Below are 23,898 nucleotides of genomic sequence, written 5' to 3'. Positions count from 1 at the left end.
TGTAGTCAACACGCTGTTGACAGGGAGAACAGGCAGCTGTTTACCTCCGCTGTGCAATATCATATTTGCGCTTGAATTTGCTTCAGCAGAATCTATTTCGACTCCGACTTACAGCTCGAGGTGACTCTGACTCCGACTCTTTGACTGAGGCTCAGAACAGCAAAGCACAATCGTCAGTTGACTACGACTTCAACTCAAATACAACGAGCTCATTTCTGGAGCCATTTCCGACCAAACCGTTTCCGGTCATGGCGATTTATAAGATAGGATATTCAGTCATCTACACAACCCGAGGCATGATATATTTTGTGCTATTAGAACACAGCAATGCGAATATTTAGTGCTTGATGTGATGTTTATTGACGTGAGGCAATTTTTGTAGATCTTGTATTTCATCGTTGATACAGTAGTTGCAATTCATATTCACAATCTATTCGATTTCAGGAAAATTCTGGCTGAGTCTGCACTCTGACTCCAACTTGTTCTTGTTCGTCAAAGGAATATCGGTTTAGCCTTGATACAACTGCTTGCTTCGGATTTCGAGTCAGGCTTTGCTTTGAGGGAAGTAAAGGTCTCCTGTCCATCGTGCAAACCAAAATCGCCTTTGTCTTCGGGAAAGTACAGCTGGTAATGGCGCCTGATCGTGCAGTTGGACCATGGGGACAGACGGAGTTTGTTTTGACTTACCAATGGTTCACAAATGAGAAACACAACTATGTCGCGCAGTCCCCATTGAGTCGTTCAGTGACCGTATGCGTCATGGCGCTTGTGTTCCCTACGCGCGAATCAGAAACCCGGAACATGACCTTTGAACAAGGTGGCATTTCCAGGTGTGCTGTTTCTCCCACGTCTCTTACTAGCATGTGTTCTAACGTCTTCACTGTTAGAACACGCTCTGACGAGGAGCGAGTACCACCACACACCACCGCACCGCGCAGTAATTGGCTGATGGGGTTGAGCCGCACACGACCGTGCCTGCCGTGGGACGGTACGGCGTCCGGATCCGCCATCCGGGCGTCCCATCCGTGCGCGCGCTGTGCGTGACCGGCGTGCGGCGGCGACCGGTGCTGCCGGCGGCGGCGGGGGCCGGCCGCCGGGGAGCAGAGGAGCTGGCGCGCCAGGCTGGGGGGCGCATCAGTCGGGCGCCAGCGCGCAGGAGGAGGCGCGCGTGACGCTCCGCAGGGCTGGGAGAGGACGCCAGGCTCCACCTGATGCCGGCCAGCGGACGCAGGTATGGCCGCAGCGTGGCTCGCTGGCGGCGTGACGGTCCCGATAATAGGGAGCCAATCTCTCGGCTGGGTGTGGTGGGAGGCGTGACCGCCGGAACTAGAACTGTCACGTAGGTGTTCGTTTATCCGAAATTATTATGGTTTAAATACATGTGAAGCAGTATTGATTTGATAATAAGATGAATCGAGTCTTCATGATGAATGTTTTAATAAGTACAATGTATTTCTGCTATTCGCTCTAACCAACTGGCGATGCCGCGTTTATTTTTATTTGTTGGATACTTTTGTTTAAGTATTTCCTTTTTTCTAATTGTGAGTCATGTACAGCGATAAGAGATGGGTAGAAGTCTACATGACAACCTGCAGTATTTCTTCCATTCGATCATCATGACCTGTAAGAAGCCTTGTGTGGTGTCGGACGAGCATAATGTTGTCGGAGGCCTTATTGCCATAGTTATGATATCGAGACGTAAGAGAAAAATATAAATATAAACTTTTGGATTCTATAAATGTAGTTCTTATTGCTATTCATATCCATCTTTCAGCAGACTCTACACAGGCGACAGGTGTCATTAACATAGCACTCACTAACATAGCATTCATGCACAAGATCACAAGTAAACATTGCAATAGCATTATTGTAATCATGCCCGAGACCATCCATGTACTACAAAATTTGTAATGCGCTGCTTGAAAGTTGACTGACCATGCCAAGCCAGCTCTGGCCATTTCGGGTGAGGAAATGTATAGTGGGAATTGGTGTGTGTTCATGTTTAAAATTATTGCAAGCAAAGCAATCCCACAAACGCATTGCTGGCTGGATGCATGTTGTCTTATTGGATAGATTGACACGTCTGTATAGTTTTGTGCTTCCATACTGCTTGGTTGAGACATCGATGGCTTTCTGAGAGTGGGCTTTAAAAAGCCGGCATCGCTGGCTTGCCAGTCGAACAGCGGCGCGGCTGTGGATCGAACAGCGGCGGGGCTGTGAATCGAACAGCGGCGCGGCTGTGGATCAAACAGCGGCGCGGTTGTGGATCGAACAGCGGCGGGACTGTGGATCAAACAGCGGCGGGACTGTGGATCGAACAGCGGCGCGGCTGTGGATCGAACAGCGGCGCGGCTGTGGATCGAACTGCGGCGGGCTGTGGATCGAACAGCGCTAGGCTGGTTTGGCGATGCGCAGACAGTCTTCTCGCATCCACTGTGCAATTGTTTTAAAACTTGATATGCTCCGGTTACCGAAAACTGACCTTCATCACGAAAAGACACTCAAGGTCGGTAGAGTAATTTCGGTGGGTTCTAGATCAGTGCCAAGCTGTGTAGATGGTTCGCAGATGATGTGTTCGCACACCATACGTAGCTCCTTTCGGAACTGCCTCAGCTCTGGTTCATGAGAACTGACGTAAATCATAGATGTACACCAATGCTCCGCGGATTCATGGTTCATGCTGGAGCATTCAGAGATACTGCATGCAGTGACAAAACTGGGTGGCATCGAGCGTACCAGTAAAAGCATCATAATGTGACCACTAGCATTACGATAGCATTCCGTTTCATTATCAAATGACATGGGTCTCGCGGTTCTGTGCCAACAGACTGTCTTTTCGTCAATAGCGAGCAGGTTCTCTTGCAATATGCAAAACTCTTTACGCACTCATGCAGGCGGGTGCACATTGACAAGAACGAGGCGGTGTGGTCTGGTGTATAGACAAGGATTGTGCATTTGTATATAAAACTATGGTATAGAAAAGCACTGAGCTACCTCAGACGAGAGGGATTGATGATAATTGGAAAACGGAATTCGAATCAGGTCAGTTCTGTTCCCTCTGTGATCTTTCTCCATTTGGTTTTGCGAGGTAATGAAATCACTTCGTCAGCTATTGATCCGAAATCCAGAAAAATCCCTCAAAAAGAATGCACAGGTTTGCATACGGTGTATAGAGCTATAAAGAGCTCACTTGAATCGTGAATTTTTGTTCATCATCGTCATTTCATTCACTCGAAGACGTAAAATCATTGCTCAGTAAAGGACAAGAAAACCATTTTTGCACATTGTTAATTTGTTTCAAATATTTTATCCGCACCTTTTGAACGGATAGATATCTGGGATCGGAGCTGATGCTAAGCAGTGGTTGTTATGTGGGCCTTGACTCCCACCATCCGATTGTGCAATTACAGGTCAACGGCGAATTTGGAGGCAAAATGTTAGCCCGCCGCAATGCTCGACACAGTCCGTCCTGCCCCCTGACGTCATCTGACCTATAGTGCGACCGCTGCCACCGGCCGCGGGCCATATTTGTCAAAGGCAAATATCGAAGCGCCTAAAATGACTCGAACCCGACCGGCCACCGTTGAGAGCATTGGAAGGCAGGCGCCCACGTCAGCTGATTGCTTTAATTGACCTTGATTTTTTTAAAACCATGAAATCATTCCTTTCTGCAGCTAGGGATTTACCAAAAACACACAAGACCAGAAATAGGATGGCCTACAGGAGGACCTCAGAGGCATTTTAAAGGCTTGACCATCAAGTCTATTATTGGTGGCAGGGGGGGGGGGGGGGGCGAGAATGCAACGTATGTCAGCGCGTGTCCTTTTATGGAGTGTCAAAGCGTGGTGCTGTTTAATTATATATGTGCCGCCATATCCGTTCCATGCTGTTTGCCCCTTGTTTGACCACTGATTTCATGTGCTATGTAACTGTTGCGCACCAGATTATATGTTTTATGTTAACCAAAACAGCTGGTTCATAACTTTTGCAGTGGTATGGGCGTAAGAAATGAAGTTGAATGTACAAATTCTCACAGTCAGATGCTGCAGTGACACAGGAACCTTCCGCCAAAAACGCGTAGCCCCAGTGGGCAGACTGGAAAACCGCTCTGAGCCAGGAGCGCTAGGCTGGATGCTGGTCGATTTCGCATGAGTTCTTTACAATTTCGCATAAGTTATGGGTAAATGTACATTTTTCTTAAGGGAAATTCTGGCTACGCGCCTGCCCTCCTAACCATACAACAGACGCTTGTTACGTCATGACATCGTTAAAAAGTGCAAGCACCTTACATCGTTCAAAGTGGAATATGCAAGAACTCAACGACGATTCAGCTTAGATCGTACAGCTGATTCACAGACACATTAAGATCCGTACACCTGCCGTGCATGACGGCCGCCGCGTGATTCCGCTCATAACGGGCTCGCACATCACGAGTCCCGTGACCAGAGACCGGCCCAGTGAGCCCTGCACAGCGCGCGCGCGGCCAACGTGACGGTCTGCAGAGAGGCGAGGTCGCTCGCTGCCGCTCCACGTGCGGCGTGTACCGCGGGGCTCTGCAATACTCACCGAGGCGTGGAGTCCAGCAAGCAACAGTTGGAACCTGCCGGATGCGTCACAAGTGAATTGCATGGCGATAGACGCCAGCTTCTGCACTGCTACCACGATTCGCATCTTCCTTTTCGTCCTCAGCTACGCATTTTCAGTTAGGCATCTTACTTTCCGTCTTCAATTACGCATTTACTCCGGTGCCAGTTCCGGGTTCTTTAGCTGGGGCCGCTGCGCCGCTCCTGTTAAACGCAGGGCGACAGTCGGCTGTCGCGCCGGCCGCCGGGGCGGGAAGAGGAGCGGGGTCAGGAGAAGCCTCTGCAGTGTCAGTGTGCGGCGGGGCGGGACCACCAGGCCGTCTGCCACTGGGGCCGCTTTCCCTGTCACCTTCCGACAAAAGAGGCCGCCGAGATTTGATCTGAGTCGGCGGGCCGGCCGGAAACGGCAGCGACGGAGGTTTGCCGAGCGTTTTGCCATGCGGTGCCTCGGCGTCCAGTCCGGGCGGGGCGCGCCGCACAGTGACGGGCGTGAGATCAAGGCGCGATCCTGCGCTTCATGAGCCCCGCGGCAAAAGGTCGCACAGGTCCACTAGCGCCCGCTCCCATACGCGGCATCAGTACCACCGGCGGGCCGTGAAAGCGGATGGGACGGTCTATGTGAGACGCAGGCGCATACGCGTGCGGGTACGCGCACGCACACTCATGACACACTGTGGTGTGCGCCTGTTGTGATCGTTGTGCTCTCGTTGCAGCGCTCTGTCTGTAAGTCTCCGTCGTCTATTAGTCTTCGAGAGGATGATTGTGTCATTCACCGAGGCGTACGTTGTGAAATAACTTTTCTGAGCACTGCTGTGACCTAGCCCCAATTGAGGCACTTGAGTGCGGTCATTACATGAGGGTGGGTTCCTGATTGTTTAAAGGTGACCACAGGCCACAGCCATTACGAATGTCATGCTTCCAGCCTCACCAACGTAATGGCTTTAACCTCTGTGAGTGCAATTCCCTCTTCACGGCTTGATGCAAAGATGGCCATTTAAACCGGACACTTAAACGGTGTTCATTAGGTCACCGAGGCATTTGAAATGCCAGCAACAACAATCGCTGTTTTTCCTCCGTGAGAAGGCTCTTGATGAAACGGAACTCGAACTGAGGTACTGAAGCCCTCAAGCAAAGATTGCACTATTTTGGCGACCGTGCGCGTCCAGTTCAAGGCTGGACGTGATCTTTGTCTATTCCAGGCTTCAGCACTCTTAACAGCCGACTGATTTGGCCACCATTCTACTTCGAAGGCTGTTATGCCAAATGATGCCGAGTCCATGCGCTGGACGCGTGCGGCACCGGCACTGTGTCGATGTCCTACCCTTGTCATTTGACTCTTCCGAGGGATGCCTCCATCTGCCGTTGCATGTCGTCTTTATGCAACTGTAATACGCTTTCCTCAGCCATCTGTCGTGAACAGGACCGCAATACACTTGCTTCAGCCATCTGTCTCGAGCAGGACTACAATACACTTGCCTCGGCCATCTGTCGTGAACAGGGCTGCAATACACTTGCCTTCAGCCATCTGTCTCGAGCAGGGACTACAATACACTTGCCTTCAGCCATCTGTCGTCGAACAGGGCTGCAATACACTTGCCTCGGCCATCTGTCGTGAACAGGGCTGCAATACACTTGCCTCAGCCCTCTGTCGTGAACAGGGCTGCAATACACTTGCCTCAGCCATCTGTCGTGAACAGGGCTGCAATACACTTGCCTCAGCCATCTGTCTCGAGCAGGACTACAATACACTTGCCTCAGCCATCTGTCGTGAACAGGGCTGCAATACACTTGCCTCAGCCATCTGTCGTGAACAGGGCTGCAATACACTTGTTTCAGCCATCTGTCTCGAGCAGGACTGCAATACACTTGCCTCAGCCATCTGTCGTGAACAGGGCTGCAATACACTTGCCTCGGCCATCTGTCGTGAACAGGGCTGCAATACACTTGCCTCAGCCATCTGTCGTGAACAGGGCTGCAATACACTTGCTTCAGCCATCTGTCGTGAACAGGGCTGCAATACACTTGCCTCGGCCATCTGTCGTGAACAGGGCTGCAATACACTTGCTTCAGCCATCTGTCTCGAGCAGGACTACAATACACTTGCCTCAGCCATCTGTCGTGAACAGGGCTGCAATACACTTGCCTCGGCCATCTGTCGTGAACAGGGCTGCAATACACTTGCCTCGGCCATCTGTCGTGAACAGGGCTTGCAATCACTTGCCTCAGCCATCTGTCGTGAACAGGGCGCAATAACTGCTTCAGCCATCTGTCTCGAGCAGGACTACAATACACTTGCCTCAGCCATCTGTCGTGAACAGGGCTGCAATACACTTGCTTCAGCCATCTGTCGTGAACAGGGCTGCAATACACTTGCCTCAGCCATCTGTCGTGAACCGGACTGCAATACACTTGCCTCAGCCATCTGTTGTGAACAGGACTCCACCCGAGTTGTCGTCCGTTCCATCACCAAGCGTGCCGCGGCCGGGCAGGAGTGCGCACGCTCTGTGACGCTGAAAAGCGCCGGAAGAAACAATGGTGCTCGATGGGCTGATGTCCGGGGTGCGTGACGCCCAAAATGGAGCGAGATCCGAGCCCGTCCGCCCCCGCTGCTAGGCGCCGTCCCCTGCCGCGCAGACGGCTGCGTGGGGGGGGGGGGAGGGGAGAGCACAGCCAGGCGGCGGGTTGTGCCGACGTCAGCGGCACGACGCGACACTCTGAGGCGTGGCGTGGGCTGACCACGTCGCATGCTCACGTGATGTAGAGGTCAGCCATCTTGTCAACTGTGCTGTTTGTCGCGTATGTCTGCGTAGTCGCGGCCTTTGGCCATATTTGGTTCAAGCTTAACGATATTAATTGTGGGACTGTGTGTGTTGTTTTCGGTAGTTAACTTCGTGTCGGAGGCACCGCGTGATTATGAGTTTAGCTCCGTGAACTTTTTTGTATAACTTTTGAGGGGGAGACCCCCTCCAGTGATCCTTGGTTGAGAGAGAGAAAGAGAGAAGAGAGAGAGAGAGAGAGAGAGAGAGAGAGAGAGAGAGAGAGAGAGAGAGAGAGAGAGAGAGAGAGAGAGAGAGAGCGTGGTGCGTCATCACTCTGCACCTATCACCCAGCATTGCTCAGGCATTAGCCCGACCCACTTTATGTGGCATGTTGTCACTGGAAGCGGGCGTTGACATCAAATCCTCATGTTATCTGATTCGGTGTCATCCCGATCATGTCTCAGCCTCGTGCTGTGTCGACGGATGACGTCGCTCCCGGTCAGACGCGCCATGTGACCCGACTCGGCAAGGTCAGCGGCATAGCTCTGCGCGTGGCGCGACCAGCTGTCGGCATGCATTGCGCGGGCTCGTCTTCCGACAGCTGCATCGCATCTGGTGAGGTGTGCCGGGAGGCGAAGACGCGCCGGGCATGGCCGGTGTCGACAGACGCGCCTCGTCAAGGACGGGCCGCCGCTGGTGGTGTCGGGGACTCAACGGACGTGATCGACTTGAGTCTCTGTTTGTGTCATGAGGAGCTGGATGCCGGTTTCAGAGTCGGCCAGCAAGTCAGAGGGGGGTGACAGATCTCCAGTGTGCGTTCAAAGTTCTTAGGTTGAGTTAACCATCTGTGATATACCAAGAAGTACTGACAGTCCCTATGTTGAGTATGCGACCTTCAATATGGCTGGAGGTTCTAATGAAACGACGTTGTAGTGTTAAATAACCAGTACGTTAACGGTATCGATATTTCAAGATGTGCTCATCTTCAGGAGTGTCAGGGGCTTAGAAATGTTCAACAAAATATTAAACTTGAAAAATAAAAACACGTGAATCCAAAAAATGTTCGCACGTTGCAAATTGCGTTGCTTAGTGGTCCTAGCTTGAAGCTCATCGTAGTTCGATCAGCGCTGTAGACCCCACTGTCTCCAGCTGGGAGTGGACTTGCTATTTATGTGTGAATTGACTGGAAGAGAAGTGAGGGCGGAAGAACTTAGCATGCAAGATGTTCTGTAACATTTCCCCAGGATATTTTATGTAGGGGAAACAAGGCGTAGCATCCGTGACCGGTTAAATGAACACCCTGGAGACGCATGTTTACGGATATCGTACCCGCCATTAGGAGAGTGCATGGCAGATCAAGATGCAGCAATGAAACATACCGCAACAAATGCTAAATTTGAAATAAGACTTAAGAAATAACTAAATTTCTTTTTTAAATCTTTGCTTCGGAATCTTTGGAATCTTCGCCCTCGGCTGAACTACAAATTTTGCCATGGAACCGGGTTTAAACATGCTTAGGTTACACGCATTCCTGAGCTTCAAGCAATGTTCGTGGTAGCTAGTGGTAGCGCGAAGCGTGGAAGCGGCAAATAATGTTCGTAGCGAACACTTTGTTTCGGGCTTTGCAAACTTCCAGCGGAGCTGCCTGTTTGTGTGTTGTTTTTTGGGGGCGGGGATTTTAAACGCTGAACTGTATACGGTGTAATGCAAATATGGATTATTTTTATTGTTTCGTGTGTCTTGGTGGAAATGTTTGCGCACATTGGGAGCGTTTTTTATTTACGTGTCACCTTTGGGAATGAGCACAGCTCGAAATATTGAGTACCCTCAATATAATAGTTATTTAGTACTACAGCGTCGTCTAACCAGTGCCTCTCGGTATGCTGACGGTCCATCACCAACGTAATAACTTTTAACTGGTAATACCGAACAACCAGGAGCTGGAGGCCTTTCTTTCTGATATCGAGCAACAGATCGCCCCCATTCCCGATGCCTGGCCTCAGTGGCAGCTCCATGTCACGTCCCTGATAGCTGCGGGCTTCTGCTATCTCGGCCCACAATCGGGACAGGGAATTTTTGCGAGGTGCGGTGCTGGGACGCGAACCACGGGACGGAAGGCTGGAGATCCGCCGAAGGGGTGTTTGTGGTGACGTGCCTCTTCGAGAGATGAGCCCCGTCGTCCAGATGCGCGTCGAGATGCACGGATTCCCTGCCAGCGACCCTGCGTGTTGCGCAGGGCGGAGTTTGAGCTGCACACATCTCATTTGGGCGGGAAAATAAACCAATTTTTCTCAAGTGCATGGGCTTTTCTGTTCTCTAGCCATTGGAGGGTGATTTGAATCTGACACCGAGGGAGAGCAACAAACACGGCCCCCAAAACAACTACAAATTTTTGCCCACGGTAGATGGGGATCTGCCCGAGTGGTAAGACAATCCGTATGATGCTGGGCATCTCTACAATCAGGGTGCGTGCCAGAGCTTATTCCTCATGCAGGTGAACACCCTGAAATGGGCCAGGGTTGATGCGCGCGGCCGACATTGACCCCGTGCCTTCAGATCATCCATTTATTCCACGCATTTTCAGAACTTCTGTGGTGTGCGCATGGTGGGACGACACGCAACATACCAACGCTGTCTCATCCAACATCACACTTATCAAGCTCCGTCAGAGATAACGAGCATCGGGGGATCAGAGGTCAGAGCGGAGCATAGCCTGCCTCTCGCCATGAACAGTCACAGCCTCCCGATTAACGAAGTGACGCCCCAGCCCGGACCGCCCCCTGAATGGGTCAATCAGGGCCTGAAAAGGCGGCACCTGGCCGCGTCTCCGTCGGAACCTGGCGTCCATCAAGACTGACGCGCACGGCAGAACAGCGCCGGGCCGGGTCACGCATTCACGCTGCAATCCATCAGTGCTGCTGGGAATGCATGACCCCTCTGTGAATATAAGCAGCTGGGTGTCAGGTTCGCCTCGCCAAACCCTATGGCTCAATGTATGGAGCGGGCACAGCATGATCACAGCTGTACGTGTGGGTGTTTGGCCTGACGTCTATGCCAGTGGTAAAATTTGATTATCAGTGCCGTGACTGTCACATGCGACAATTTTCACTTCCTGTGCCACTGCCATTCCCCCCTGAGACGGTCTGCTAAGCGACGTGAGGCGCCGCGCCGCCCGGTACACGGCACGCGGCCCGGTACACTGGCCGTTACACGGTACGCGGTGCAGTACACCGCCCGTTACACGGCACGCGGCCCGGTACACCGGCCGTTACACGGCACGCGGCACGGTACACCGGCCGTTACACGGCACGCGGCGCGGTACACCGGCCGTTACACGGCACGCGGCGCGGTCCACCGGCCGTTACACGGCACGCGGCGTGGTACACCGGCCGTTACACGGCACGCGCGCGACGGTACACGGCGGCCACACGGCAACCGCGGCGCGGGTACACCGGCCGTTACACGGCACGCGGCGCGTCCACGGCCCGTTAACGGCAACGCGGGTGGTATATACGGCCGTTACACGGCACGCGGCGCGGCTCGTGCGACCGCGTGTCGGCTGACGCCGCGTGCGCTGACGGGTGGGCGCCATTAGGTCGCTATCGGCGCCGGCCGGTCACGACCTGGCGCGGCCGGCGGCGGCATCCATCAGCAGCGCCGGGGGCGATCGGCTGACCCGGCTGACCCGGCCGACACGCGCCGCCCTGCCCTCCCGGCGCCGGCCGGCCGGCCCGCCCCGCTAATCTGTCCGCGTTGGGCAACGCCGCCGGTCGGCGGCCCACACAAAAACGCCCGCCGGGAAACTGGACCTGGGAACGGCGCGGTCCGAGGAACGGTCGGAACGGTCGCGACGGAATTATCGCCGCCCGGCGGCCGCACACACGGACGGCATGGCAGGCATGACGGGACCATGCCCTGCACGGGAGGTAGGTGTCGTGTGATTGGGACGTTGACCGTTGACAGGGCTCGCTGCAGATCGGTGCGGTGTGGCTCGTAGTACATGTTCGAGGCTGGACTCCGCGGAGGTTCTGGCTCATATTGGAACACAGGTTACAGAAAAGTGCTTGGTGTTCAGAACGCCGTGACAAGGAAGCAGAAAAGACAAGTGCTTCTAACGTCGCGTCTGGCCGTCGAGCTCTGACCCTTATTTACAGCTCGCTGTTCGTGTGACAGCGCATATCAAACTTACCATAGCCCGTGCCATTGCATGCAGGATGTCAAGAGCATAACCTTTTCGGAACAATGGACACAGCTCAGAAATTTGGTGCGCTGTGCAAGGGACTGAGGTTCTGTTCGAACCCGGGGCAATAGCGGCCGAGAGCAAAGGATCCGCGAACACTGCGACGACTGGGGCCGTCGCCCCATCAGTGATCAGTGCCGGCTGCTGGCTGGCGGCCTGGAGTACCCCAAGAGTGAGGTACACGCGCCAACGCTGCGACGACTGGGGCCGTCTCCCCATCAGTGATCAGTGTCGGCTGATGGCTGGCGGCTGGCTCAGCGTCACACACTCACATCGGCGGCCTGGAGTACCCCAAGAGTGAGGTATACACACTAACACTGCGACGACTGGAGGCGCCGTCCCATCAGTGATCAGTGCCAGCTGCTGGCTGGTGCAGCCAACTCAGCGTCACACACACACATCAGCGGCCTGGAGTACCCCAAGAAACAGCAGTTTGACCCAGGCCAGGGGTTTTTGAACGGTGGGCTACACCGGTACGCTCATCACTATCAGCCGCCTTCTGAAGCCACCTGTCTGCAGTCTGTTCGTACTTCTCTCTCTTGCACAGGCGTCCCCCACCTTTCTCAAAGGCTGATTCAACTGATTTTGCCGCTTCGGTGCGTGTGCCGAAAGAGACAGCATCTATGCCCCTGATAAAGTCAACGTGACCTTCGAACGCAATTATTCCGCAGTTTCAGATGAGCTATGTTGCCCAGCATCTGGTCGGTCGTCCTCCTGGCGGTGACGACAGTGAAACATGCATCAGCACAACAGGTAGGTGATGTGTGGCGCATAGAACCTCAAATCCGGCCTCACATCACACTATAATCTTGATTATTCCAGTGAATGCTTTATACTACAATTTTTAGTTATGCTTGCACACACTGGCGCAGGAACGGGATTGTTAGGCAGTATCATGCTCCCAATTTCCGATGTTCTAAAATAACGGCTCGATTTTTCCACTTACGCACTTATATATATACATATATATATATATATATATATATATATATATATATATATATATATATATATATAGCCATTGAGTATGTTGGGATCCGCATATCCTTTGCAAACTTTAAGGAAGCTTTTTCCTACTGAGTCAAAAGGACGTTTCGTCGCAGTATTGTTGCATTTTTCAAGCTGTCCTTTTTATGCGCTGAGAGGTCGTGTTGAACTGTGTTAACTGTGACCGTTGCTTTATCTAGCGATGTTGACTAAATGTTTTAATATTTAATGTAACTTAATTGAATTTATATCACTGTCCTCGTCCTGATGATGATGCGCAATCTATCGAAACGTTGACAGCTACAAAAGTGGTGGCGACTGTTAATAGTCATTAAGTTTTTACTGCTTCCTAATACCTGATAATGTTCCATGTATGGGACTACTTAAATTACTGCATATATCTACTTATATATATATATATATATATATATATATATATATATATATATATATATATATATATATCAGTGCCGGCTTAATAATATACTGCAAATTCGAAAGTCCGTGGAACATCGAACGATGCATCAAAAAACCCATGAGTGCCTAATCAGCAGCCGTTTTCAATCAAACGCGCATAAATAAAAATCGATTGCCAGAAAATGCTGCAAAATTCATAAAGACAAGGGCCTCGTGCACCGAACATTTTTGCATCACAGGGTTCTGACGGCTCCCTCCTGCCGCCAATTTCTTGTCCATGGCAGGACCTCCATTGAAAATCATCGTAACGTAATCCCGGCCGGAAACTGGAACGCGGACCATCTGTTGCGCAGCAATTTGAAGCCACCCAACTAGCGTGCATGCTAAGCCGTTTGCTGCGCCAGGTTTGGACCGCTCTCGGTCAGGCATGGGCCGACTGCCGTGTTTTGGCTCGCAACCATTCAAAATCTCTGTATTATTCAGGCCTTCTGGCATTCATGATAGCGATCTGCAGCCCGAGCTCTGCCGAGTGTACCCGATCCCTCATTACCTGTGCCTCTGCCGAGTGTACCCGATCCCTCATTACCTGTGCCTCTGCCGAGTGTACCCGATCCCTCATTACCTGTGCCTGCTGCCGGATTGTACCCGATCCCTCATTACTGTGCCTCTGCCGAGTGTACCCGATCCCTCATTACCTGTGCCTCTGCCGGGTGTACCCGATCCCTCATTACCTGTGCCTCTGCCGGGTGTACCCGATCCCTCATTACCTGTGCCTCTGCCGGGTGTACCCGATCCCTCATTACCTGTGCCCCTGCGGGTGTACCCGATCCCTCATTACCTGTGCCTCTGCCGGGTGTACCCGATCCCTCATTACCTGTGCCTCTGCCGGGTGTACCCGATCCCTCATTACCTGTGCCTCTGCCGAGTGTACCCGATCCCACTCATTACCTGTGCCTCTGCCGAGTGTACCCGATCCCTCATTACCTGTGCCTCTGCCGAGTGTACTCAATCCCTCATTACCTGTGCCTCTGCCGATTGTACCCGATCCCTCATTACCTGTGCCTCTGCCGAGTGTACCCGATCCTTCATTACCTGTGCCTCTGTCGAGTGTACCCGATCTTTCCTTACCTGTTCCTCTGCCGAGTGTACCCGATCCTTAATTACCCGTGCCTCTGCCGAGTGTACCCCATCCCTCATTACCTGTGCCTCCGCCGAGTGTACGCATGCATCCGGTCAACGGGCAGTCGTGCGCGAGCGCGCATCCGCCCGTTTTGAGGCGTTTTTAAGGATTAAGTCCAGTCTCGGCAGCTAAAGAAATAAAAACGGGAAGCCAAGCGCAGATGCACGCTATCGCTGAACGTAATCTTCCCCCGAATCATTGGTAAGCCAGCAATCGACCGGAAAGTATTCAATGCCATCGTTTCCGAACCGACGTGGGGTACGAAGCGCTGTTGCTTGGACGGTGAGGGACTGGACCATTGAAAAAGACACCGGCGAGAAGCCCGGCTCAAGGTAAACAACACGCGTCAAATATGGTTGCGTCTCTATACTTGGGTCACAGTCACCGGAGAGGTAAACCGTTCTAGATTTCTCAATTTTGTCGATTAAGACTTTCAGGTCTTGCCGGGGTTCTAGCGAGTTAGTGTTTAGGAAATGGTAGTTGTTAATCTATGGGCAAACTTAGGCATCAGCGCTCCATTCTGCTAACCTCATGAAAAGGGTGTACCCCAAGCTACTGACAAGATCTAGAAAACCAGAGGGAATTTTCGCTTTTATGGAAGGATCGAGATGAGGTATTAGTATCACGGATGACATAAATATTTGAGTCATCGCCCTCGTCCAGTGTGTTACCATCTACACAACGTTTCGACCAAATAATGCTCATTGTTCTTCCCGGTTAGCTCAACTGGTGGAGCACCGGACTCGCAATCAGATGACCCTGGTCCGAATCCCAGCAATTCTAAATACAGAATTGTGACCCTATTTGTGGTTGTGACCCTACGTGGCTGAAAACCAAACATCATGTCCACGCTTTCTCTGCTCAGGTTTCCATTAAATACGACCGCTTCCGGAGAGTTAGCTGGCCGAAATGTTGTGTACATCCCAACGTACCAGACCAGGAAGATATTCCGGACAATTATTCCAGCCAGGAATTCTCGAAATCACCATACTTGTATTCACATAGTCATGTGCGGCGACCTAATCATACAAAACATGAACTTTGATTTTTTAGCACCATGAAGACATAATAAGGATATCGGTTGTAACTACTTTTGCTGCTGTTTATTTTCGTGTCAAAATTACGCTTTCAACGATTTGTAACAGCCAACGCTTTTTCCTTGCAGTCGCGCCACCGTCGTCATGAACACGACCGTACGCATTTCTACTGGTACGACTAAAAGAACATTTGCGATTGGCTCGACGGGCAAGGGCCTGTTACGGAAAGCCTAATTGATTGAAACTTGGCTCAGTGCGTCGTTTGAAGCATGCGATACTTCCATTCTCAAAGCTAAGGTGTGGCTCGCAATTAAAGAGCCACTGTGGTCGACGCCACAGGGAAGAATCAAAGCCATAGCATAACGTTTCGTCGAATTCGCGGGATAAAGGCTTCATAGTCGCATATTCTCGTATCTAAACAGAGTGCTTTAAGCTTTTGTTGCATTTTTTACACAAACGTTTTGTTGCGTAAGTGTATTGCAAACTTCACAGAACACACATGTTGTGAGACAACCAGGTGAATAAAATATATTACTTTCATAGCGGTGAGCAGGAAGCCAAGTGAGATTTCCTCCACAGGGTCGCAACTTCAAATCGGAATTCTGAGCTATTCAGAGGATTTAGAGAAAACAGGTATAATTGAGCACATCATATGCGTCTGATGTTACAATAAGTGAAAAGCACGATCAATGTGGGATACTTCCATAAAAATGTCACGCGAAAAACAACGGCCAGTGAGCAAAAATGGAATTGTTATTTTTATGATAACAATTTGGACGCAGCTAATGGAATGTTTTTCAGACAGCACGTCGGAGCCATCTGTTACCAAAACGCTGGCTCTACATTGTTGTCGACCATCCTTAACATTCGTCTCTCCCTTTTTTAACTCGCCGTATATGGCGTAGTTCCTCTGAAGAAATTTCTTCACTGCTTTATGGGCTTGACTGACGATTTAGTTTACTTTATTCAAACCTTGCAGGTGCTTTAACACGAAGAAACATTAAACAAAGACACAGTGTCAGTCCAAGTGCCCATTTCATTTTTCTATTGGGATATTATTGCTAGTGGGGAGGGGGGGGGGTTGAAGACGTGTATAATTGTGAAAGGACACCGTCTGCCCGCAGCCGTCGATCTCCTCGTGTTAGCAAACATTTGGTGACGTCATTCCGTGCACCGTCAAGCCGTGGTTTAACGCCCTATTTACGACGCGGACGCTTCCGTTTCTGTTCGGAGGCGGAGGCTCCCAAGCGTCGCATGGGTAAACAGCAAACCCAGACCTTTAGTTGCTTTGCTATAGCGAGATATGAGCCCTTCATCGACAATACGATGCGCGGTAGCGATATATAGCATTATCATCGCCAGAAAAGACAGTGGCCGCCACCGTAGCCCTGAGACACTGCAGCTGTTCCCCGGTGTTTGCGCGTCGAGGGCCGAGGGCCGGCCGGACGCCGTCGCCTGCCGCCTCCGCGCGCGCTGAACAAGGTCACCGCGGTCGCCACTGTTGGCGGCCGGCCTCCGCTTCCGCGACTGGAGCCACTCACGCCTCCTGTCCGGCCCCGCCGACGTGACTGGCGCAGCTGCCGGGTCCGCGAGTCGTGTTTGGTACCTGACCCCTCCCCCCCATGGCTCACCTGGTGTTTCGCGCAGTGTTCGCCTGTATCACCCGTGACGTACCCGACGTGTTAAAGGGACCGACGCCGCAGCGACTGGCATGACCTTCTGTGGAAATCGGTAAAAAGGCAATGCAAAAAATCGAAAGGCAATGCAAAAAATCGACCTTATAGGAATAATTAATCTTTCATTCAAAGCGGGATCTGTCGCCACCAAAAAAATAATGCAAAACAAAACGTCCAAACACCCACGAATCGGAAAAGCGCAGGATTTTGTACTGTCGAGAATACGACCGACCGCCAACACAGTGCATAACCGCAGTCAGTGTGCGCCAGTGGCGCCTGTAACGGCCGTCGCGGTCGGTGTTTCAGTTCTCGGACGTCGGGTTCAGCTGCCAGGGCCGGGTGGGCGGCTACTACGCCGACCTGGCCGCCGACTGCCGCTCCTACCACCTGTGCGACCCGGCCGGGCGCGCGTTCGACTTCGCCTGCCCGCCGGCCACGCGCTTCCACCAGCAGTTCCTGGTGTGCGACCACACCTTCCGGGTCGACTGTCCGCGCTCGCCCCGCTTCTTCGCGCTGAACGAGCTAATCGGTCAGGTGCCGGCCAGGCCAGGTCAGTCTGAAGGTCAGGACAGACCAGGTCAGGTCAGGTCGATGGAAATGTGACAATGGTGTCGGCCGAGTCAGGTCGTCGGAGGTGTGATGTTGGTGCCGGCTAGGCCACGTTAGTGCTGGTGGGACGATGACAGTGGCCCGACTAGGTCGGTGCTGCATGCTGCTGAAACAAAGATGTCACCGCCAGCTTTTTAAAGTAAAGATATACCGTCAACGACCACCACATACTAATAGTTCCAAGCGTGCCATGGACACACGTATATGTCACTGTCAGCTGAACACCCTTGTTTTTCTAAGAACGGCAGCAATAAAAATTGCTGATCCTGATGACCTCGTCCACTGTAAACGCTGACTCTGGTCATGCAAATCAGTCACGCCTCCCGTGATGCTACTCTTCTCCGCTCAAACACGATAGCTACGCGCTTAGTCCAGAAAATGGACACATCTGTGTGCTTGGTGCAAACGAGAAATGCGTCCTGGTCTTTCGACATTGTGAATGTGCTCAGAACAACTGGTCTTCAGCATGCCAGCCATTCCTAGCTCTTCGAAGATACGACAATGGGATGCATTATGAGGACAGTCCACGTCTTAGCAGTGCTCATGCTTACGACTGGCGTGTCCCATAACAGGTGGATATTTGTGGTGTAAACAGAATCTCCCGCTCTAATGAAAGCCAGCCACACTCAGCGTAAGGACCATAACACACATCTGTGATCCTGCTCAGGAGCAGCACATTCTGTTCGGTGGTCAGGTTATAGAGCAGATGTCCCTTTAGTTTTACGTCCCACATGCGGCGTCCGGTGCCAATATTCAGTTGCGCATGTTTGACTTGCGTCTTGCCTTCTCTGCAGTCCTGGGTACAAAATTTCGACGCCTTCGTCGCCCTGGCTGCCACGGTGACCTCCGCCCGGTTCGCTACGGTTTCAGAGTCGGAGCAGCAGAAGCGTGCGGCTAAGAAGGACGCAGTCGAGCCGCCGAGGTTCGGACCGACATCAAACGCGCTGGGCCCGCGGCGGCCAGAGAGCGACGCAGGGCGAGCGCTGCTCAGTCTGGCCAAGCTCAGCACCCAGCTGACGCGCCATCAGCCGCCGTCTCCGAGCGCCGGCGACCAGCCGACCTCGCGGGCACAACGGAAACGGTCCCGGCCGCCCGCCAGCAATGGCGGCAACCGCCAACAGGTGTCGTCACTAGTGCCGTCCATTATCTCACAGGTGGCAGCACTGGGCGCGCGCAGGGACCCGATCCCGCAGCGTCCGGATGTCAGGACTTTCTTCCCGGCCCAGTCCGAGCTCACCGACCCCGCCATCCGTCCGAGGAATCGCCTGCGTCTGCAGCGTCTCACCAAGAGCCTGCAGGGCGGCCCCCGGCCCTCGCAGAAGACGGCGCTCCTCAAAGCCCCGGCCAACACGCTGTCGTCAGCGGGTCAGCTGCGGCCAGGCCGGCCGGCCCGCCGCCAGGGCGTGCGCGGCGCCGGCGCGGGCTGGACGCCGGTGTTACGGCGCGGCCCCGACTGGGATCCGCGCTGCCCGCGCTGTCTGGCCTCGCTGGTCGTCTCCTGGGACGCCTGCTTTCCGTGCGTCACGGTGTTGCGGTGAGCTCGCGCCGTGGCGCCGGTCGGGTGCGAGGGCGCCCAGCGCCGCCCGGCCCGCGGGCCGAGCACCGCCGCATGCGGCCTGCCGGTGACGCATGAAACTCGGGCGCGGTTTCTGAACTTGGCGTCCGCGCCGCCAGGCACGCTCGCAGACAGTGGGCTAGCGGACTGGAGGGCTAGTGTTCCCAGTGCTCCAACCAGCAATGGGTTGCAGGTGCAGGCGTGGCGCTGCTGTGCAAGGTTACAAAGACGTTGGCCGAAAGCTACGGTGCATACGTGTGATTAACATTTTACCTGAATGAACCACTCCTTTTCTACATGATAGCCATAGTCAGCTCACGGCAGTGCCAAACACCGCATGTGAGGTACATCCCGCAGAGAATGTTCGCCGCGTACCGCAGGCGAAGAAGCTTTTGCCGATTACCTGGCACCGATGATGTATGTCTATATGCACTAGTTGTCATGGCGTATGTGCGGTGTGTGCGCATGTGACTGTGTGCGAAATAAGGGCGGCGTAGGTATAAGCGTCATTCCGTGCCAAGACTAGCGACTTAGTTTCAGAAATAACACCGTTCTTGCGATGATCGTGAGTTTTCGCATCGAGGCCAAGTGACAGATCACGCTCCAACTATGCCACAGTTTAACACTATAAACATATGTCCCAGGTATAACGAGAGTAAACTTTGCCTTCCAAAAGCCGATTGGCAGCGCCAGTACCTGACACTGAGTAGCTCCTAAATATATTCAACGAACATTTGATATATCAGTCAGTCGAAACACTCGCAGTGTTCGTAACACTTCACCGAACAACACGTCGCACGCAATCGTCAACCACAGCCCAGTCCAACATCTCGGCCGTCAATGTTCCGTCACACTATCGGAGTCCGAGGCCTCTGTCCGCAGCAGTTCCTCAATCTCGTCCGTGACCGCGCGCACCACCTCCGCCACGTCGGCCTCCTCCGGCACATCCACGGCCACCTCGCGCCGCCACGGCCGCGCTGTCGTCGAGCTCAGGCAGAGCGTGGGCACGCGACGCGGGTAGTCGTCCAGCAGGAGCTCGGCCACGGCGTCGTCGAAGCGCAGCGCTACACGCCGGTAGCAAACCGGCTCGTAGTCGAGGAGGCGCGGGCCGTGTACGGCCGTGAGCGCAGCCAGCAGGCAGCGGCGCGCCTGTCGCGCAGCCGCCGCTCCGTCCAGCTGGCGCTGCGTCAGCTCGGTCACGAGGCGCACGTACTCGAGCAGTGGCCGGTCGGCCGGCGCCGGCAGCCGGCAGCCGGGTACGAGCGCGCGCAGCGCCGCCGACAGTCGCAGACGCGCATGCACGCGCGCCGAAGTCTCAGTCGCCTTCAGCAGGAGGAGCGCGGCCGGCGCGCCGGCGTCGGCCGGCGGCAGCGCGTCCAGCCGCAGCGGCAGACGCACGGCGACGAACAGCGCCGGCCGCGGCTCGTGTGCCGCCACCATCGGCTCGAGCGCGTCGGCGCCGAGCGCCTCCAACAGGCGGCTGTACTCGGCCTGCAGGCGGCCGTTGGGCGCTAGCCAGCCGGCCACGTGCACCTTGTAGGCGGCGAGCAGCTGGCACAGCAGGTCTGGCAGCGCGTCCGGCCGCCAGCAGCGCAGCGCCGGCAGGCGCCGCTCCAGCTCGTCCACGTCGCAGTCCGCCAGGAACGACGCGTCGTCAAAAATGAAGTCTGCCGGCGACACGAACACCGGGACTGAAAGAGGAGGCCGGTCGCAGCGTGGCGGGGTGTGACCAGCCCCAGAGATGGGGCCCTCCCGACAAACGTGGCCGGCAAACTAGAGTATATATATATATATATATATATATATATATATATATATATATATATATATACATTGAACAAAAGTGGCTAAGCAGCAATTTTATGAACCATAGAACATCTACAACTTCCGTCAATATTGAACCGTCTTCTACAGCTCGGCTAGAGTTTCTTCCGCTCTGAACCCGTATCAACACGACATTAATCTAGGAATCATCTTCCAGCATGAGTTCACCACTACAAACACAAACATACGGGCTCACAGGCTCCAGGGACACAGGCACCAGCGGCACAGGCGCACGGTCTCCCGACCCCGACGTGATCTACCATTCAGCAGCCTCCGGCCGATCACACTTTCTAGCCCTACGTCATCTTCATTAACTAGCCGACCACAAACATGAGGAGGGCCTCAACCTGAACGGGTGAGAACAGCTGGTCGCAGCCGCCTCCAAGCAGACTCGACACCCACACGGCACTACAAGCAGAAAACGGGACCAAGCGGTACCAGCGGGCCGCCACGTCAGTCATGTATCCCACACTTCACAGTCTCACGTAATGCAGGACACGGCACTTCAGCTCCACCGACATGGACACCTGCCCCGATCCTCGGTAACACGGCACTTCAGCTCCACCGACCTGGACACCTGCCCCGATCCTCGGCAACACGGCACCTCAGCCCCACCGACCTGGACACCTGCCCCGGTCCTCGGCAACACGGCACTTCAGCCCCACCGACCTGGACACCTGCCCCGATCCTCGGCAATACGGCACTTCAGCCCCACCGACCTGGACACCTGCCCCGATCCTCAGCAACACGGCACTTCAGCCCCACCGACCTGGACACCTGCCCCGATCCTCGGCAACACGGCACTTCAGCTCCACCGACCTGGACACCTGCCCCGATCCTCGGCAACACTGCACTTCAGCTCCACCGACCTGGACACCTGCCCCGATCCTCGGCGTTCAGCAGAACTGTCACCCGGAAACTGGTGTTGCTGTATGGTATCGTGAGCACCGCCCGGTCGCGCACGGCGTCTGGCTCGCACGTGGCATCAGCACTGCAGTAGTCCTCCACGTGGGTGCGCGAGCCCCTGAATCCTGCCATGTTGACAGACAGCTGGTGTGAGCCAGATACAGTGGATAGCAAGGGAAACAGATCCATGCTCATCTTGGTCATAGACAGGTGTGATGAGTGCTGGTTTTCTTTGCTTGTTCTTTTTTGTGGCCAATAATGGGTATGATACCAATGAAAAGGGAGAAAAACAACACATGGTTCTGATATGAGAAATTCCTGTCTTCATTTATGACAGTGCTTAAAAGTGGAAGGTCTTGGTAGTGAATCATTGATGAAAACCTGGGAGAATATATATAACATGCTTACCCACAGTCCTAAGAGACAGTTCACTGAACAAGGAGCTTTCCTCCATGACATGTCATGTACTCATAGAATGAGCTTCAGAAGGCCCTGAAAGAAAAGAACATGTCTTCACCATTTTCCAACAAACCTTGTCCTTATATATATTTTTCTAGGAGGGGGGGGGGGGGGTAAAACACAATAATCTATCCTTTACAGATAATTTGTCCTTCACTGATAACCTCTCTTCTGTCCTGTACTGATATGCTGCCCTCTACTGATATTTCTGATTGCTGTCCATTACTGATTGCCTGCCCTCATGAATAGATCAGGGTGGGTGGATCAGAACAAAGGCACTCCAACCAACTGAGCTATCAGGACAAACAATGCAAGTCTCCAACTTGATGCAACTTGACTGCAAGTCTCCACATTCTCAGAGATAATGGCTCTGTGTATTTGAAGAAATGCAAAGCATACAAGGCAATGCAAGGCAACATGATGCCCACATGGATGCCGGCCCAAAGATAGGCTAGCTGGGACCTTGGAATATGGCTGTTGGCTGCGCACTAATGGACCATATTGTGGCAGCAGTGGACAAATGCCCATTTCTTGTGGAAGTGGGGATTGGTCTGCTGCTGTAAAACAGCTATCTATTCTATCATCAGAAGTCTTTTCAGACTTTCCAACAATGAAAGCAGCCATCAGTTGATCCACCATCATGTGGCCTTGATGTCTCAGTATCATGCCATCTGTGTAACAGACCAACAACCTCTGCTGGACCATTAGCATCTGCAGTTTATGTGACATGGTTCTTATGGTTATATATGGTTATATAGTATGGTATGGTGGTAGCAGGTCTCAGTGATTGACAAACACCATTACAAATTGAATACTTGCAATTCTTAAATTTTCTAGATTTCCAAGCAAGTGCTTCCTTCCCAAGTCTATGCCTGCACCTACTGTATTTATTAAGCTATGGAACTGATGGAAAGTTGTTGATATTTATTCATAATTCTATTGTAAGGTGTCAGTCCCATTAAGGGCTGATAGAATGTAATTGTGAAGTTCCCTATTTTGCTGGATAGAATAACCCCTCCCCAACTTTGAGAATACAATTTGATCAAAATCAAGCAGAACATGGTTTGCACCATTTCTTTGGGATACAAGATTTCTCTGCTCACCCGCTCCACAAAGCTATGTACAAAACTACACCACCTGGGACGTCAGGCTGCTGCGTGATCGGAGCTCGGGGGCCAGCGCAGCAGGGGCGGAGGAAATATTTTCTCCTCACAGAGCAATCCAGCCGCATAAAGTTCGCATCACCACATCTACTCACTGGCTTTAAGTCTGATACAATACTTTTCTCAGTGTATGAGTAGGCTAAATTTATATATTGTCTTCATCTACACCACCAACCAGAAGCGCTACCACCGCCCCGCGCGCGGCTCCTCCAAAACGAGGTCGGTAGGCTACATAAATGGCGCGCATACAATAGCAGGCTTCAACGATAGGGCCGCTGTAGGTTATTTATCGGTTTTGGTATTGCTTTTCAGGACCTTATTGATTTTTAGAAAAAAATATTGATTCGCGAAAAGCGGCTGAAGTAAAAGGTAGAGCTCAAAAGACGTACATATTCATATAAATACACCAGTAAAAGCTAAGCTTAACGGAGAACAAGAAACCCTGCTTTGGCTTTATACTCAGATAATGATTACGTGGCGACGGTCTGTAGATCGAAAGAAAA

At 52.9% G+C, this 23,898-nt stretch overlaps 2 protein-coding genes across 2 annotated transcripts; one reads left to right on the top strand and one right to left on the bottom strand.

Annotated features, from left to right (window-relative positions):
• Positions 1 to 1,142: 1,142 nt before the first annotated feature.
• Positions 1,143 to 19,202, top strand: LOC119109357 (uncharacterized). The gene is made up of 5 exons (XM_037232970.1): positions 1,143 to 1,231; positions 12,254 to 12,335; positions 17,186 to 17,429; positions 18,359 to 18,872; positions 19,163 to 19,202. The coding sequence occupies exons 2-5, from the start codon at positions 12,267 to 12,269 to the stop codon at positions 19,200 to 19,202; spliced, it is 867 nt and encodes a 288-aa protein (XP_037088865.1). The 5' UTR covers positions 1,143 to 1,231; positions 12,254 to 12,266.
• Positions 19,203 to 19,880: 678 nt separating this feature from the next.
• Positions 19,881 to 23,400, bottom strand: LOC119109356 (uncharacterized). Its single transcript, XM_037232969.1, has 5 exons — positions 23,370 to 23,400; positions 22,182 to 22,265; positions 21,737 to 21,898; positions 20,442 to 20,710; positions 19,881 to 20,129 (listed from the first exon to the last, which is right to left on the bottom strand). Exons 2-5 carry the CDS (start codon positions 22,225 to 22,227, stop codon positions 19,881 to 19,883), a joined length of 726 nt encoding a protein of 241 aa, XP_037088864.1. The 5' UTR covers positions 22,228 to 22,265; positions 23,370 to 23,400.
• Between the last annotated feature and the right edge of the window lie 498 nt (positions 23,401 to 23,898).

This window comes from Pollicipes pollicipes, unplaced genomic scaffold, assembly GCF_011947565.3.
Source record: "Pollicipes pollicipes isolate AB1234 unplaced genomic scaffold, Ppol_2.1 Scaffold_7231;HRSCAF=8579_pilon_pilon_pilon, whole genome shotgun sequence".
Lineage (NCBI taxonomy): Eukaryota > Metazoa > Arthropoda > Thecostraca > Pollicipedomorpha > Pollicipedidae > Pollicipes > Pollicipes pollicipes.
This window is presented reverse-complemented; position numbering and strand designations above follow the sequence as displayed.